Genomic DNA, 19136 nt, shown 5'->3' on the forward strand with positions numbered 1-19136 from the left:
GGAACATGTCAGCGTGCCTTGTACAGGCTGTTGGTGTGATCTTAGAGTGCCAAATTGGCGGCTTTGATGTTATATTGTGAGTACATCATTTTGGGTGTGTAAAACAGCTGCCACTCAAGTTAACTGCCATAAGTAATGTTGTTCGATAGTCACGATTTACTATTACAGTTTTCAACTATTGATGGAAGGGCCACAGAACTCTGTCACTTGTCAGTGCTATAGAAAAACTGGTGAGGAGTTGAACCATCAACCAGGACCATCACCTCACTTTAGGATATAGAAGCCATGATACCATATGTTTATCTCCACTCTACGCACCTTTCCAGGCACAGAGATTAGTTTGGTGCAGGAACACTCCAATTGGATACCCGAAACATGAAGAACTGTCACATGAACTGATGAGTTATGTTACACATTGTTGTGTATCAGTGGTGGGGTACATATTGAAAAATACCCAAGACAATGTATTCTACTTGCCAAGAGAATATTGTTGAGCAAATGGTGCTAGTATTATCTTGGACGTTTACAGGGACTGAAATGGGTTACTCTTAGTCTGCCATAGTCTTGCACCAGTGAATGATAGAAGACCCTACTACCTGATCATCAACATTTGCTTGTTCACCCACAGCATTCTACAGCTGACATGTACTTTCTGCAAGAAATGCATTATCCTATTGCACCCAAGTTGTTTTATAGTGGTTTGAGTGTGTTGTATTACTCTCCACCACACGTTACCTCTGAGCATATCTAAGATGCCACTGAGGCAGACAGGCACAGCTCTTACCCAGCTCAGGCAGTCTTCATGAGTTGTGGGTGGTGATTACATATTCACATATCAGGATGTCTGTGTATCGTTTCACTGTCTTGTGAAGTTTGTGAGACACCATATGTTGTTGCTGTAATCAGGACAAAAAAGGGTTATATACACTACTAGGTAGATTTGTTTAATGCATCCTCAGAGTATTTCATGGTAGCATAACTGGATAAAATCTTCTCGGTTTTCAAGCTTCGTGAATTCCCATAAAATTCTCAAGCTTTCGATGGCTAGCTCCATCTTCGTCAATAGGAGTAAAACTACTGACTGCCGAGGGGGCTGAAATGACGAGTGTTGGAAGGCAAGTTGAGCAGCTCCAGCCTGCCACTGGACCGAGTGATGTCACGTGGTGCAAGGGGCCAGCGCCACATTTGAAACTGCTGATCCTGCCTCCCTGCAAGCGTAAGCATCCGCTGTTGCTTCCTTTCGAAAACTCGAGAATTTTATTCGAATTGATGCGGCTTGAAAACCAAGATGATTTTATCCTGTGTTTAGTGAAGTTACTTATGAATATATACAGGTTATTCTTTTGATAAAAGCTTAATTCACTGTGTGAGTGGTACAGTAGTAGAATGTTGACTTAGTAATTATGGGCCACATTTTTTTCCAGTTTTATTTTTTCCCCCTAACTCCATTTCTCAATATGTTACATAACTCAGTGGCCTTATAACAATGGTAAATTCTTTCTTTTTCTTTTTCAAAATTAATCTGATCTTGCTGCCTGTGGATTAGTGAACCATATTTCTTAATAACTGCACTATACAGTTGTCACCAAATTTTTGTCATCAGAGATCCATTAAAACTCTCGAGATTTAAAGAACAAATAATTATAAATAAGAGTATGCACTGAAAATTGACAAAGGTTAGTTCAGTTGGTTTTTCTTATAGCTAGACAGAAGTGATGGATAACCAGTGCATCAGTCCAAACAACAAAACCATATAGAATTTACCAAAGAATACAGTGTCTTGCCAACCTGATCTCTGATGGTAATGATGTCAAAATGGACCAAATGTTCTTGCAAAATCGAACAGAATTGTAATCTGGCCTCTCAGCGGCTGCGTGTTATGAATCGGTGTGATGCAACTTGTTTTGTATTGACAACAGTTGTCTCTGAAAAGCTTTCTGGAGACCTTACAGGATTTGAGAAGAAAGAACCAGACTAGCAGGAGATAGATTAGGAATCTCTCTCATGTCATGTAAGATTAAGCTTGAGAGAATTTGCCAGCACACCACTTTTTACTTATGGTGCACCTCCAAACATTGACTGACAAGATTTTCTCTGTGTGTACCATAATTGTCATGTTGCAAGACAAATTGATATATTCATTCTTGTGTAAATTGTCTAATATAGTGATCTTTGATATCATCCTTATTTCTCTGGCCTTAGTTAGTCACAGTCCCATGAAGAAGTGAAAGTACGTCTACGCCTTCTACAAGAGTGATATCACATTATACAAACACCTGTCCACTTGGGTACCATGCCATTTCAGTGATATTATATGGGTGGGGAACCGCACTGTTTTTTGTCAGCCAACTGCACATAGAAGACACGACTTGTGTGCAGACTGTTGTATCTCGTCTTATGCACATGTGGGTCCTCAATTGGTTGATGGGAGCATAGAGCATAATGCATTGTTAACGTAAACACAGGCAGTTATCTTTTATTCTAAGTACTTGTAACATTAAGAAAAAAATGAATATGTATCTTTCTGGTAGCAGTTGACTGTAAACATTCCTTGTGAAGACATATGCACAAGTTCTGAATTATCAGTCAGACTTCATGTTATAAATGATAATTGCAGAAGTCTGTAAGCCCTGGTCAACAAGTACACGAGGACAATGAATAGCACGTACAAGGATAAGTCACAAGTGAGCACAGGAGAAGCCATTTAGTACTTAAATATATTTGCCACTGGGCCTCGGAGTGGTAGGTCCCTTGCAGATTATTGGCGACAGAGTAACAGTGTTGACGTAGCACCCCTTTTGCCACAGTGGTGCTTTTAGGAAGCACAGTGGTGACTAGCATCGGACGTATTTCAAAATGCAGTCAACCGGCGATGGTCGATATCACACAGACCAGTTGGATTTACACATCTAATAAGTCAAATTCTCATTCACCCATGATTACTGTAAATATTTTCATCTCTAGTTTGTAAGTGTTAGGCTTATGCTGACCTGACATGCAAAACCAACTTAATGAAAGTGTATGTGAACTATTCTTGCAGGTACTGTTTGGCAATAACATCCAAAACATGTACTATTGGTGTGAAATGTTCAACTGCTTCCTTGAATAATTACTCAAATCTGTCAGTCTGTAATAGTGAGTGTTGCCAGGAACTGACCTCCACTGTTATTTTGCAAAGTATTCATAATTCTTTCTCAAATGCCACACATAGAGCCTTGTCTAACATGGGCATCGATAGCAGCAGGCCATCAACATAGACCCCCCCCCCCCCCTCCCCAACCTTTCCCATGCCACTTCTATATGCCAGTCAAAAAGTTAATAATCAGAGTATAATATCTCAGATGTGCATTTTGCTTGCTACACAACACTCTCCCCCTTCACCCCATCTCAATCAGTTCCAGGTGCAAGACCTTAATAACCCTCTCCCACTTCTCTTTCTGCTTCCCCTTCCTATGCAGACACTAACCACTTACCTTTCGTCCGTCTCTTGCCAGTCTTCCTAGGCATCTCTCTCTCTGCATATTTTGTTTGTACTTGATTTCCTTCTCACTTCCTTCAACATTACTTTCTCCTTCAGTCTCTCTTCTTGCCTCTCTTACTGCCTTTCATCATTTTTTATAGACGACCGTCTTTCCATCAGTCTTGCATACCATTCCTCTCCCATCTCCCCCTACTAGGGCCCTTTGTTTTAAGTAAATTTATGTATTTTTCATGTGATGGTCCATTTAAAGGTAGGAAGCCTTACACTTTTGAGAATAGATTAGTTTGGTTTATATTTGATTATTTGATATCTTTGCCTTTTGACATAGCTATGTTGTAAATGTTACTGAAATGCTGCAAGTCACTGCCACCTACATAACAACTCTGAAAGAAAATGTCTGCATTTTGTGTCTCTTTAGTTGATATCCGTCCACATTGGGCTTGTTACTTGTGTTATTTTTACAATGTGTTTGGTTGTACATTCTGTGTCCATACCTGATACAGGGTTAATTTATTAATGCAATAATTAATTGAATTTCTTCCATGTGCTAGATTTTCAAGCACATTTTTCTCTTGTAGTATATAACAAACAACTTATTCAGTGAACAGACTGCAAATACATATTATTGTTAAAGGGTGCTGTGTTTGAAGAATAGTGTGCATGACAAAAATTTAAAAAAGATGAAAATAAAGAAACGTTGTCCTAATGTAAAATGCTGAAAAAAAATTACTTTGTTACATAAAAGTATTTTTTATAACTTTGTTTTTCATTTCAATCCATGGAAAATATTAAAGCAATACATTCATAGTCAGATAAATATAGAAAAGGCATCTATATGGGACAGTCAAATGAAAACAACACAGATGGAAAAAAGTAAGTAAACTGTTCATTATTTTTATAAAGTAATAACCATAACTGTTAATATATTTAACCCAATGTGTTAAAAGACAGTGCCTTCATGGAAAAATGTTTGTGGTTGCCTACGCAATCACAGTTTTACCCAGACTTGCATCTCTTCATCCTGAACAAATTGACGGCGATGTTTTTCTTCAGGGCTTCAAAATATGTGGAAATCACGTGGGGAGAGAGATTGGGACTGTATGAAGAATGTGTAATTGCTTTCCAGCGAACCTTCTGTAGTGTACTCGAAACAATATTGGCAACATGTAGGCCCACCAACATGTTTTGTTGGGAAGTTCTTACACACTCTCCATACAGCCCCAATCTCTCCCCGTGCAATTTCCATATTTTTGGAGCACTGAAGAAAGACATTCATGGTCGTCAACTTGATTTGCATGAAGAGGTGCAAACTTGGGTAGAGTTGTGGTTCCATAGGCAACCGCAAATATTATTTCATGAACCATTCACCGTCTTGTCTCACAGTGGGCTAAATGTGTTAACAATTGTCGTGATTACTTTAGAAATAATAAGGAATCTCTCTCATTTTCGTTTGACTGCCCCTTATACTTACCACTTGACAAGAAGCATTCAGATGAACGGTAGATGACCACAATGCTAGCTTACACCTTTTAGGTAGGGCTTTCTACTGAAACCTTTTATAGTTGTCAGATGACTGTATCACAAGTTCTGAAGGCTAGCATTTTTGTCATCTGTTCTTGTCTCGTCATCTACCTCTTTGCCTTTATTTTGAAGTTAATTTTATTTGTTTGTGAAATATAATTTTACTAAATATCCTGTGATTACTTACAGATTGTGCCCAACTTTTATCCTGCACTGGCAGAGAAAGTGCGTGCTGGCATCTATGCATCCCTCCGTCAGATCCTAGATAAACGAGTACTGCCATCATTGTTTCCCTTGTTTGATAACCCCAAACTGGATGGAGAGCTGCGTGCTATGGTCCACGATGTCTTCAGGGAGTTCTGCCTGCCACCTTCTTCAGAAGGTATTGGCTCAGAACGTTCCTTGTACTCTGTCTCTAGGCGTGCATGGATACAGCCAGGCAAGTGGTATATCTGCTGTGTGAGATGCTCGCGTTGACAACCGAGAAGGCTTCAGGCTTCAGAATTATGCTTTTAATTTATTTATTACAATCCAGACTGCTGTCAAATGATGCCTACAGTCTGCTGCAGGTTTTGTGTTTTATTATGTGTGTTTTGTTGGGTCATTTTCAGAAGATGAAAGTATATGAATATTGAAAATGCTATGCCAGTGTTGTGTTAGCCATGTTGAATTAGGAAATGTTATTAGTGGCGTTTGGACATGGGTTCCTTCTCTTCTTCAATGGAATACACAATGAAAGTGTAGAGGGTGGGTGTGGGGAAACTTTTTTCGTTCATATACAATTCAGTTTGAGAAACACTAGTCTTATTGGAAAGAATATTGACTATGTATATATATAATGGTGTTGTGTATATTATAAAATACATCATTTTGACCTGTGCTGCAGTTTTAAAATTTGTTATTATTTGTAGCCCCAGTAATATTTCAAACTGTACTAGAAAAATTAAATGTGAACATTTTTAATACATTACAATGGAAATTCTGGATCCAATATAAACAGTGCAGTGAGTGACAATAACCACTCACTGTATTGAAGAGGTGCCAAGCAACGGACAGGCACACAAGCAAGGAGTTGGATTTGTAGCTTTTGGTCCAGCTCTCCTACAAGATATGCAGGAGAGCTTTTGTGAAGTTTGGAAAGTAGGAAAGCTCTGTTAGCAAAAGTAAAGTTGTGAGGATAAGTCGTGACTCGCGTCTGGAGAGGGCAGTTAGTAAAAGCAAGGATCTGGGTTTGAGTACTGCTCTGGCACAGACTTTCAATCTGCCAGGAAGTTCAAACTGGTATGTTAACTGTGTGGAGAAAGCTTGTGTATCATTGTTTAATGGGGCTGTCTCTGTGCTAGTGCTACAGTAAATAGTTCTATAATTGCTGTTTTTGACATTTGGGGGAACACTGAGAAGAAAAGAGTGCATTTAGTGGTATGTTTCAAGAAAGTGGTGAGTTGGTAACACTTTTATATTCGTTATCCTATCCAGTTTCCCATATCTGTTTCATACCTATGTGCACTGTCTACTTTATTTCACTGTTCTTTTCTGAGTATTGATCATGTACTAATTTTTCCTCTGATTTTATTATTTTGAGATATCCACATTTTTTTCCATTAAGTTCCATCCCACACACTTTCTTTCCAATGGTGTAACTGCAGCTAGGATCTGCTCTTGACTGCTCCTCAGCGCAAGTCCTATGTTGTTCAGACTCCGTTTCTTCTGGTATCGTTATTAAAGATTGTTTCTGTACTTGCATTAAGTTCAGTGCCATACTGTTTCCATCACTTAACCAACAGTTCATCACACACATTTTCTTTTCTCCAAATCCATCAGTATTTCTGTTATTTGTTTAGAGACATAAAACAATACTTCTTTCATCTTGATACTGTTTGCCTCAGCAGTTTTTAATTCACATTTTTCAAATACTACAACACACATCCTTTGTTGTGAACACACAGACACATTACAAATCTTTTCTATCCCAGGCTCCAATCTTTCTTGGCCCTTACTTCTCTTGTCAACATATTATGTAACCTTATATTTTCCATTAAGCTGTCATAGTTGGTTTTTTCCAAACTCACTCGGTGAATGAAATGGCACAATGGTAAGACACAGAATTTATTCAGGAAGACAGTGACTTATTATCTGACTATCCAGATATAGGTATACAGAGATCTCCATAAACTGCTTAGGGCAAATACCAGGATGGTTTCTTTGAAAGGGCATAGGCAATTGCCTTCTTAATCTGAACTTGGGCTCCATGTCTAATGGCCCCATTGGTGATGGGGTGTTAAACCTCACTGTTCCTTCCAGTTCTCTTAAGCCTGTCTTGATGAGATGTCTATTAATTATTAAATAAACACTTTTTTAAATACTCCATATTACCAAGTGTGAACTGAAAAAATTTCCAGTTGCCACCATATAAAAAATGTATACATTATTGCAGTTTACCTTTCAGAGGCCTCACCCATTTGATTTTTTTCCTCTTTGCTATACTTAAATTTACCCATTCTCTAATCATGCACAGGTTGGCATGTGGATGTTTGCATTCATTTTTAATACACGTCAGATATTCCTGCATGCTACCTTACACAGTTCTTGAAATATCATTGCCTGACAAATAAAGTTAAACACCCAGAAGGAGAGGAAGAAACAAATTTAAACTTAACAATTTAAGGAGGGGTGTGATGTTATTTTAGCAAATACAAAACTGAATCAAATTTACAAAGAACTTGGCAGTATGACCACCTCTGGCCTGGATGCATGTACTGATTCTGTTGGGAAGGGTGTCACAAAGCTGTTGCATCCTATCCTAAGACAAGGTGACCCACAATTGTTGTAACTGACCCTTGATATCCTGGATATTGGCATTGGGACAGAGTTGACAACCAAGCTAACCCTATACATGTTCTATTGGGAACAGATCTGGGGTTCTTACTGACCGTGGGAGTACCTCAACATCACGCAGACAGTTCATAGAGACTAGTCGTGTGTGGACAAGCACTGTCCTGTTGAAAGTTATGACGTGACACTGTCAAATGAGAGGTAACACATGAGGATGCAGGATATCTGTGACATACTGTTGAGTTTCCGGAGTTACCTCAATTACTACCAGTTGTGACATGAAGTCAAACCTGTACACCATGAAACCAGCAGTAAACACCGCTGTGCTATTCCAAGACATTGGAAATATGCGACTTCTTCTCAGTTTGTTGCCATACTTGCTGTCAGTGATCATCCAAGGAAGTTCAGAACTGTGATTCATTGTTGAACACAATGTGAAGCCATTCATCAGCAATCTGTACTTTCCAGTCGTGGCACTAGTGCAAATGCAGCTGTTTTTGTAGTGGTGTTAATGGCACCATATGCGTGGGAAGGTCTGTGACCAGTGATGTTGGATGGCACGGAATGTTGCAGGGAGTCTGTTAATTGATGTCGGGTGGCAGGTGCAGATGTGAAAAGGTTACATTGTACTTGGTGTGGGGTATGAGCTCTCTTTTGGTGATCAGTCATGGTCGACCAGCACCTTGGTGACAAGTATGCCTGCTCTCAAATTCCCATGCAGGTCAACACTGGGTCACAGCCACATCTGAGTGCCCCATAGATCTTGGTATTTTACAAATCGACCAGGAGGCCGAATGAAGACCCACAATGATGAATTTCTTTCCAAACCCTGTCAGATGTTGATGACGCTGTAGTATTTGAGTAGGTGGCTTCTCCGTGTCCTTTCCCGCGATCGCTTTACATCTGATGCTGTTCATGGCCCTTATACATCATACCTGGTCTGGTAACAACACTAAACACAAACAACAATAATGCATTCTGGTGACCATTGTATGTGTTACACAGAATTGCAGCTGTGATCATTAACATACCCTGTGCTGTTGTGTATGAAGTTGCATTCATATCTGACCATGCCTTCTGAGTTCTTCGCGTGTTTCGTCAGGCGGTGTATATGGATGACAAAAGCTTTTCTTGTAACGTAGAATAACGTCGTTCAGACAAATAACCATTTATAGTATTAAGAACGGCTTTTTGTAATAGCTTAAATTTGACATCATCAAAAATAACATTGATATACCTCAAATTTTATGTTGGCTCCTTGTTACATTCATTTTCCACTTAATTCAGAACTTGTTTGTGGCACAGTTTTTAACATTAGATTTATGCATTCAGTCAATAGAAAACATCACAATTTATAAAAAAAATGTATGTTAACAACAGGAGTCAAGTTAGAAGATCCTGGAGTCAATGTGAAGGATGAGCCAGCTACCGTGACAGACCAGGATACTAATCACGATGATGCAGTGGATGGTGATGGGCCAACTGCTCCAGGTAGCGTCCAGCACAGCTCCGAACCAACCTTTAGTGATGATGATGAGGATCCACAGAGCTCTAATTCTGCTCCAGTACTTACACCTGCCACAGTTCTCAGTCGTACACATGCACCACGTCTGCACTCTCTGGACGAAGAAGATGACGATGACATTCCCCTTGGTAAAAATGAAACTTTAAACATATCTGTGAACTTAACACCAGTTATTGCTACTATAAATTTAGAAGAGCTGTTGATGTTTGGTTTTGTTTCTCAGTTAGTTCAAAAGTAAAATGTTTGTCTCATATTCTATCTGCTGGAATTTCTGACTTCTACTTGAAAATCACAACTGAACTACCAACAAGAAACACTAAAAGTAATAAAATATTGTCTATAGCTTTGATTAAGCATAGGCATATCAACCATCTTTTCTGTGGGTTAGCATTAAGTCTGCTGCATGCTGTTCTACTTTACTTCGCTTGTACGATTCCCTTACTTTTATCTTATATAATGACAGTATTATGAAAAGGATAGATTGCCACTTACCAAATAGTGGAGATGATGAGTCGCAGACACCCACAACAAAAAGACTTCTAAACAAGCAAGCTTTCAGCCAAATGGCCACTTTCTGTGTGTGTGTGTGTGTGTGTGTGTGTGTGTGTGTGTGTGTGTGTGTGTTGCCTAATTCAGAAGAAGGCCATTTGGCCGAAATCTTACTTTCTTAGCAATCTTTTTGTTGTGCCTCTCTGTAACTCAACATCTGCACTATATATAGTGATTGGCAATCTATGCTTTTCATAATATTGTCATCATTCCATCCTGGATTTTCTATTTTATGTTAGATACATTGATATGTTAATTTCAGACACTAAAATACTGTAGAAAAATCAGTAGTGTATTAACTTTAATTTTCTTCATTATACAAGGCACTTAGAATTATCACACTGGACATTAAATTTCAGAATACTTTTTTCACAGCAAAAGTTCGTCTCAAAGAGAAGCCAACTGCAGATTCTGATGCAGATGCAGATATCATTCAGCAGTTGGATGGAGATTTCCGGTTAGCTGTAGAGTCTCTACATACCGAGACAGACAACGAAGCCAGGTAAACAAATTTTTGAATATAGTCAACGTGCTATACTTTCATTAATACGTGTTGGTGAATGTATGATTTTACTGTGATGTAGTAGTAAACTGTCTAAATATGAGACAAATGTATCCACAAGTTATAATTTTCTGGTAATTTAATACATACAGCTTGTGAGCAGTCAATAGAGCAGACAAAGATCCAACTGTGGCAAAATTACGCTTCAGTCACTCATAATACACTGACAGTATACTTCAAAGCATTAAAAATGTCTTCTTCTCTTGCAAATACATAGCAAGAGAGCCCTTCTAGCATTGGAGAGTCCAGTAATGCATAGAAGTCGTCTTCACAGTAGCCAAAGGAACATAAGTAAACACATTGTAAGACGCTGTACTGTCCCCTGCTATACTGTTTGATTTCTGTTACTGAGATTGAATGTTGGGCAGTTGAGAATAAGAGGTAAAGGATTGTTGAATTAAAATGTAATTAATAGTTCACCTATTTCCATCCACTCAGATGGAAATAATTTCCTCTTACTTATAGTCCTTGGCCAACTCTGTTGATAAAATGCACCAGTGTGTGTGTGTGTGTGTGTGTGTGTGTGTGCGTGTGCGTGCGTGTATGTGTTGGGACTAGACAGTAATTTCTTAGGGTGTTGGAAAATGTGAAAATTAATGGGAGCAAGATTTACCATATTTACCAGAGTACAAGACGACCCTCCATTTTTGAAAAGGCTTCTTGAGAGGGTTTTTTTTTTTTAACATATTGTGACTTATCAAAGTTACGAATTATTTTATTGACAAAGTATCTGCCTAAAACATCAATGTTATACTTATTCTGAACTTAGACCATTTATTGTTTGTTTATACAGTGGAACTTTGATGTTACATTCACATATTTTACATTTTTCGTGGTTCTAAACCATAAAGTAATAACCTTCATGAAAAACCCATGCTAAAAATTCCCTGATTTTACGTTTCTTCCAAGTAAGGTTTACCTCAGTTCTACATTCTTACTTGATATTTATAAAAGTGGTTCAAAAGACACACTGTTTGCACGATGGCTGGTGGTGGAGTTAAGAAAATATCTTAAGCTGTTGCGAAGAGGGAAGCTGTGACAGAGAAAATACTGACGTAATCCACATTCAGCATTGCCAGAGCAAGTTACAGTGTTTAGCTTCACCATGCAATTGTGATACAACTACTGCTAGATTATGACAGCATTGGAAAAACAGGACTGTTGACACGAAGTGCTCCAGAATGAGCTAATATGTGATGAAGGAGACTAGCTACCACCTTATACTCCAGTTTTGTCTTTTTGCGTGTACTTCTGATATACTGTATTCAGCAACAAGATCGATCATCGACCTTTTAAATTCAACCACAGAGTCTCAAAGAATACGCTCAAAGAAACAGCTATTTCTGGTTAGAAGCTGGCTGCTGAATTGTTACATCACCTAACAGTCCGCACAACCACCACACCACAATAACATACATACGTGTACAGAACGTAGCCTATGAAACATTCAAAGTTCCTAAAGTACTGGATTATAAAGTACAAACAGGCACACAAGGTACAAATCAAAGTCAAGAATTTCATTCTTCTCCTCCTAGGTAGCAATTTTACCAATACTCATAATGCCAACCAACATAACCAAATCACAAATCCATAAACAACTAAGAAATAATTTTTAAAACATTATGTCTTGTAATAGACTTACTAGGAAAAAAACGTGGGTTTTGCCACTAGTAATATTTTAGGGCATGTAAATTAAATGACTATGACTTTTGCTAATGATGTACGAGGTAATTGAGCCATTTCCCAACACAGTACTGCCATAAATTATTCCTTAAAACATGCAGTTTGAGGTTTCTTTCATTTTATGTTCTCCTTGAAAATAGCAAAAATTTATAGTCTACATGGTGCAATAAACTGAAAACTGTGAAATACAGTGAAAACTACCAGATTACAATGTTTTGGATGTTTGTAACATCTTGGATATTTGTTTTCCACTTGCAGTCAATAGCTGTATGGCATGGTGACATCACACTAATGCAGTGGCTTCTAGCATATAGAGTGATAAACAGCAAGCTTACTTGGGGGCTTGTTCCAAACCACTGCTGATGTGATCGGTGTATAGCAAATGGAATGATCACGGCTTCCACATAGGTTCAGTTTATGGAGTTTTACCTCATAAGCCGTGCACTATTGTGCTTTAATTTTAATTACAGTAGTTCTCCTCGAAACCTGTCGACTGAATCCAGAACATATCGTTTGTCTACCGACTGCAACCAATGTAGGCTACTCCATTTGTTTTGTGGGGCACCATAATTAACAGGATGTGTTCAGTGAACAGTTGTGTGATGGCTTGTTCGTCTTTGTTGCAGTCCTCAGTGGTGTTTAATGCATTCTGATAGTACAGACAGAGCATTATAAATGTAACATATTGCTGGGACAGAGTAACTCTGAAATCACAACAGGCTTAACTTTATTTCATATTCATTGCTATAAATAAATACCATGTGTGATGGAAAACTTGTGTGTGTATATATGTGCTTTCATGAAACCTGCTGTGTTTACACTACAGCAAGCGATGAGTTCGAAGTGCAAATGGCACACATTGGCAATACTGCAGAATGTGCCACTTCAGCTACTCAGCACAATCAATAAGGAAAAGTTTACAAGCAGTACACTAGAAGTCACTGCACTCACATCACCAGAGTATGCTGCACTGCCAATGGCTACTTTCTGGGTGAGCACAAAGGAAACATCTCTCAAAAATGCATTTTTTTATATATAATTCATGGTTGCAGCACATTTGAAAACAGCTCACTGTGTCATCCTCAGCCTTTTAGGCATCACCGTATGCAGGTATGGAGGGGCATGTGGTTAACACACTGCTGTCCCAGCCATTGTCAGTTTTTGTGTCTGGTACTGCTACTTCTCAGTCGAGTAGCTCATCAATTGGCCTCACAAGGGCAGAGTGCACCCCACTTGCCAACAGCACTCAGCAACCTGAATGGTGACCCATCCAAGTGCTAACCAAGCCCCACAGCGCTTAACTTCAGTGATCCGACATGAGTCAGTGTTACCACTGTGGAAAGGCCGTTGACGTATAATCATTCTATTGTATATTTAATTTCCTTCACTTATACAGATTTTTTACAGTTTATTGGTGAGGATTACAATTTTTTATCGTATATGCCCATCACATATGTTTTTTCTCATATTTTGGAGGTTTCAATGTTTTCCCTGATTCTGCACTTTCCTCGATTTTGTGTTTTTTAGGTCTGGACCACACAAAAATTTAAAATAGAATTTTCATGGTATTTTGATGATATGGAGAGAAACAAAATAAACAAAAAGAAGTGGTTTACATTAATTTTTATCTTCATTTTCCTACTTGCTTACTATACTTGTAATCTGCAGTATCAATATTTTTAATCACCACCATGAACCTAAGAGCACAGCTGTGAAATTTATATCTTCGTCGTCACAAACATTTGGCTGTTTTCTGCCAAATATGTTGCTGTTTCTGAGGTTGTGTTTATGGTGGTACTTGAGAACACAGCTCTTTTTTGTCTAACATCTAGCAGACTTAGCTTCTGTACTGACATGTGAATGGTACAATGTTTCTTACTTCCAAACATATCATTTGCCCACTGCTCACTCCTTGCTGCATAGAATCAGCAACTGACACACTCCCATTCGTTCCCGTCATGCCTCCTAGTGAGTGTCGACAACAAGCATGTCACTGGCTCTTATCCAGATTTTTACCATCTTCTGCAGAAATGTATACTATTGTATATTTGTCCAGTCAATTCAGATGGATTCAGGCAAACTGGTTTAGACATGGTAGACATTCATAAAGAACAAAAATATGCAGTATACAGTCCATGGGTTGGCAGCACAATGAAATTAGCTTCCTTATCACCACCCCCATTCCCCCACTCATCGTATTTCTCAGCAAAGCTGATATCATAGTTCCCCCTCCAACCATTCCTTAGTGCTGTGCTTGAGCAGCTGTGGAACATGGACTGCAATATCTTCTAAGGTACAGGTCATATGCAACACCAACTAATACATAAATAAAAGATTGCCATCATGATTCAGGCCAATTCTGCAAAGTCCCATGATCCAGTGGTGTCTGTCAGTACTGTCTCCATGACGGGTTTTGCCACTGAAATTTACTCTCACAATAACAATTACAGTCATTTTCCATATTTAGACAGTTAATTTTGCATTAATTTTTTGTCTTTTTCATTTAAATGTCATCATCCTGTTCTAATGCTGGCTAAAAGTTGGTAACATTTTTACCCTGTATTATAATATGTGGAAAGTGACAAAATTTCTCATTTGCAACCTACTTGGTAAATCATTACAGTATCTCTAACCAAATAAAATATTGACTTAGGTTCACAATCAATTAATATTTTTTGAAGGACAAAATTTTCACCTTCCAATGTAACCTTTATTTAAGAAATAGTATAAATGTTTGCATACAGTATCCGTACTTGTATGAGAAATTTTATCGCAAAACTACTCAAATACAACAATAGTTTGTAAGATGACAGAATTTAATGTAGTCTTCCTGTGTTTCACAAAACTGTCAAATTTTAATAAGATCAGTATACTGTTGTAGTGGCTTGTTCATAGTTTCTTGCGTATTCCTTGCGCTAGTGCCACGCTAGTCAAATATCACTTGAATGTTCAGGGAAGGTCAATACCGTGTTGAGTGCTTCAGCATATCGGGAAATCTCGAACTTGTTCATGGGCGGGTATCGTTTGTCCAACTTACCCATCCAAATTCTTCGAAATAAATCTGCATGTGATTTTAGAAGCAAAAGTTCCCTCTATAAATGTAAGGTGGCCGCTGTATCAGTCTGTTAAATAATGTAAAAATGTTGCCTACAGCAGCAGTAGATTGATCTGCATCATTTTTCGAATGATGAATGTGGCAAAAAACCTTGTCTTATAATTGGCTAAATATGGTACTTATTGGGTTCTAGAATAAGTAGTGCAAAACATTGTTCTGTGAGCCATATGCTGTGAGCAGTGATGTGGATCGTGCCAACTCTTCTTTGATTGATATTGCAATAATCGTCTAATGGAAAATTTCAATAGGCAACAGGGGTTGGGAACCCTGTGGGGAATGGTTCCAGGGTTCTGTAATCATAATTCATTGCCTTCCTTAATGCAGTGTCATGTCTTCTCTTTGAGGTTGTCATTAATGAGGGAGCAATGCATAATCTACTCCTTATGATGTTTAGCCCATACACCTCACAGATCAGGCAATGAAATTCAGTATGTGGTAAGTTTAGTGATCTCAAAAAATTTAGCACTGACCTAATGTTACAGTTGGTGAAAGAAAGGATCAGATGGGCAATTTTTCAGCTGTAACACAGGCAATACAGCATGTGATCGGGATGTAGCAGCTTATATTCTGTTTCTTTTAGGTTTGTAGGTATAGACAGAAGTACTGGGTTTTTTATTAGGTTGGTCTAATTTTCCATTTTTTCCAATCTTTGCTACCGTATTTACTTATGGCCAACTCTACATTCTGAATTTTTTCCTACCTGTGAGAAGAGATGGTTACATTTTCAGCTTAGAGTGACGTAAACACCTATAAGAAAGAATGGCACTTATCAGATCAAAGAAAAATAAGTAATGAATTCAAACGAGACGAAGCACGTGAAAAAGGAAGGGTACCAGTACCCGTATAAATATGGACGGAGTGCCTGAAGCATAGCAATGGCTATCTGGTAAAGCTTAACTGCTAAGCTTACGACTCGAACCAAACTACTGCAGCTGTGTTGTCATTCGTTCAACCTAAATTGTGTCTCGTATTACAATGGACCAATTTTGTTTCGATTTGGAGGTGCGGCCATAAACTTTTCCCTTCCCTTGAATTTCGAGTCTCAAATTTCAGGTGCGGCTTAGATTCGAGAAAATTTTTTTCCCTTGATTTCGAGTCTCATTTTTCAGGTGTGGCTTTGATTTGAGTGCGGCTTAGATTCGAGTAAATACGGTATATCCCTTGTCTTCCTGAACCCAAAAGTGCAAAATATATTTTTGCAGATGCCAGGCAATGGAACGGTTGGTGCAGCTGATAGTCCAGGAAGATGACATTGATTCTGAAACCACAGCTGTTCTGGGGCAGTGTCTTGCTGTTGTATTAAAAGAGCAATTTGAAGGAACAGTTTTCCCTGAGGAAGTCAATGATGAGTAAGTATTCAGTGTGTAATGAATGCTCGTAATAATCGTAATTATTTGTACAATACTACAAATGCTGAAAATTACAGCCATGAACAAGTAATAAATTTGTACAATAATTTTGTGGTAGCATGTTTTTTTCTTTATTCACATTAAATTGACTGTTGTAATTCTGACATTACAGGAACATAGAGGACAGTATTGGGAAGCCACTATTTGTACTATTACGGAATCTTATTCAGTTGCCTGAAGATGATAGCAGGCGGTTACCATTGCTAGCAGTCCTTGCAGAACTGGCACCCCAAGCACAACGTGTTGGCTACTTACTCCTGTACTTCCTGAAGGCCTGGTGAGTGCAACCATCTGTTGTTATATTAATTGTGAGACAGTGATGTGACAAAGATTGATTGTGAGTTCAGTGATCTTTGAAACAGTTGTGTTTATCATATATATCCACCTCCAGTAATCAAATTATGCTGATGCTAGTGCTCTGGCTTTTAATGGAAGATTGTAGCTATATTGTACTATACCAAAACTATAGAGTGAAAATGGTACGTGCAACAGAAGCTCCTAAACTGAGTATTTTGAGATGAAGTGGGGGAAAGGGGTGGTACAAGATAATGACTGAGCAGTGTGTTTGAAGTCAGTGTGTGGAACCTGCTTATGTTTTCTTACTGCTGCATCAACATTGGTAGCAATACTTGAAAAACAGTACACAGTCTTCTGTGATATGTTCAGTAAAGTGTACCATTGTTCACAATTCATGACTGGCTGTCAATGATAGCTAGTACTCATTACTTGAACTTGCTGATCTGTATTTAATGTATTGTGCAGCAGCATGAAGTGCTCAAAAAAATCAAGCAAATGCAGAGGGAAAAGTTTCACAACATGCATCATCCTTACTGTAAGAAACATTTTTACAGTGAATAGAAAATAATAGAAAGTTACTTGTCGACATTCCGTTGCAGCACATTACCAGGTGCTCATTAGATACGTTTGCCACAGTCATTGAAGTCTGGACCTCTTTTTGTCCAGGAGATGACGTGGTTTCAATGTGCTAGTGAACTATCTCATTTTGATATTAATATCTGGAAGCATTTGAAGAAAAGATACTCTCACTGTTGGTTTGGAGGGTGGGGTCCTGTCCCACATCTGGTGTGATCACTGAATTGCTGTGCAATGGATGTTTTGCTCTGAGGTTATTTTTAGTCACATTGGTGTGTGACAAACCAGCAAAATTGAAGAACAACTAGTTATTAAGAGTCCTAGCTGTCTGTATCGTTATACAGTAGGGAAATCTTAGAGACTATAGGAAATTTTTAGGGGTTTTTGTCAGCTATGTATTGAGACTGGCATTTGCCTCTTGGAGCAATTGCTATGAGCTTAAGTTTGTTGGAAAGTGTGTTATTCATTCTTTTAAAAACTTCATATTTATGTATATGAAAGGAAAATTCAATCGTGAAAACTGATTTATTGAGACAGAATTTCTGGCGATTATGTACTTTCAGGAGACAAAATGTTTAATACAAATAGATACATATAAAAAGTGACATGCTACCTGACTTTCAGAACTAGTAGTTCTTTCCCAGCAAAGGAGTGAGTGATAGAATGGGGAAGGTCAAAAAGAAAGGGCAGGTTGCTCGGACTTAATCTTATTGATGTTGCCCTCCACCTCACTGAAACCCACGTCCAGCCCTCAGTTCATATAAAACCAACGAATAAGCAACAACCCCTACACTTTGACAGCTGCCATCCTTACACATCCAACAATCTCTTCCAAACAGTTCAGACATGCACAGCAAATATACCTGCTGTGATACTGAATCCCTCAACAAGATAAAACACATTGAGAGAGAAAAGTTTCACCACAAGAATCAACAACATCCCTCAGGCTTTCCTCTCCTATTACTACCAAATCTCCCTGGCAATAGCTTCCTCTCACCCTCCAACTAATAGTTTCCACATCCAAAAATCTCAGAAACACCCTCTTGTCACCCAGTACACTAGGCCTATTCATTTGAAACTTTACTCTGCAAAGGTTACTTCCTCAACTCAAGTCCAAATATGAGATCCTCTTTCCCTGATATCCTCTCCACATCAACCACTGTATCCTTCCGTTGTCCTTCTAACCTTTGTAACATCCTAATCAACCCTACCCTAAGGCTCCTGTCCATGCAATTGACACTGCTGTAAAATCTGTACCATGCACCAACCATTGCCACCTGCTCCTGCGTACTAGTGGGTAAATCCCACACAGTGCATGTTTTTATGAACTAACTTGAGCCCATTGCTCAGTTTATCTAGGCATGACCACCGCTAAACAGACTGAGCGCATAAATAGGCATAGAAGTAGTGTCAGCACCCAGTTGCTTGTGAACATGCTCTGCAGCGTGACTCAAGCCCTGAATACTTTCTATACCATGCATGCTATCTGCACCCTCCCACCTGATTCTGGTTTCTGTGAACTCCAAAGATGGGAACTTTCCCTCCAACACATCCTTACAGCCCGACATCCTCCTGGACTTATCTTA

At 38.6% G+C, this 19136-nt stretch overlaps 1 protein-coding gene across 2 annotated transcripts in view; it reads left to right on the top strand.

Moving 5' to 3' along the window:
* Positions 1-19136, top strand: part of LOC124805062 (integrator complex subunit 3) — a 66651-nt gene that overhangs the window by 13814 nt on the left and 33701 nt on the right. Inside the window, exons 7-11 of one of the 2 annotated variants that reach the window (XM_047265486.1) lie at positions 5192-5441; positions 9215-9487; positions 10284-10410; positions 16471-16617; positions 16790-16954. In XM_047265486.1, coding sequence (XP_047121442.1) covers positions 5192-5441; positions 9215-9487; positions 10284-10410; positions 16471-16617; positions 16790-16954 — 962 coding nt within the window. The remainder of the gene's footprint in view (positions 1-5191; positions 5442-9214; positions 9488-10283; positions 10411-16470; positions 16618-16789; positions 16955-19136) is intronic. The other variant, XM_047265487.1, reaches the window with a different exon arrangement.

The sequence above is a fragment of the Schistocerca piceifrons genome, chromosome 7 (genome assembly GCF_021461385.2).
Source record: "Schistocerca piceifrons isolate TAMUIC-IGC-003096 chromosome 7, iqSchPice1.1, whole genome shotgun sequence".
NCBI classification, from domain to species: domain Eukaryota; kingdom Metazoa; phylum Arthropoda; class Insecta; order Orthoptera; family Acrididae; genus Schistocerca; species Schistocerca piceifrons.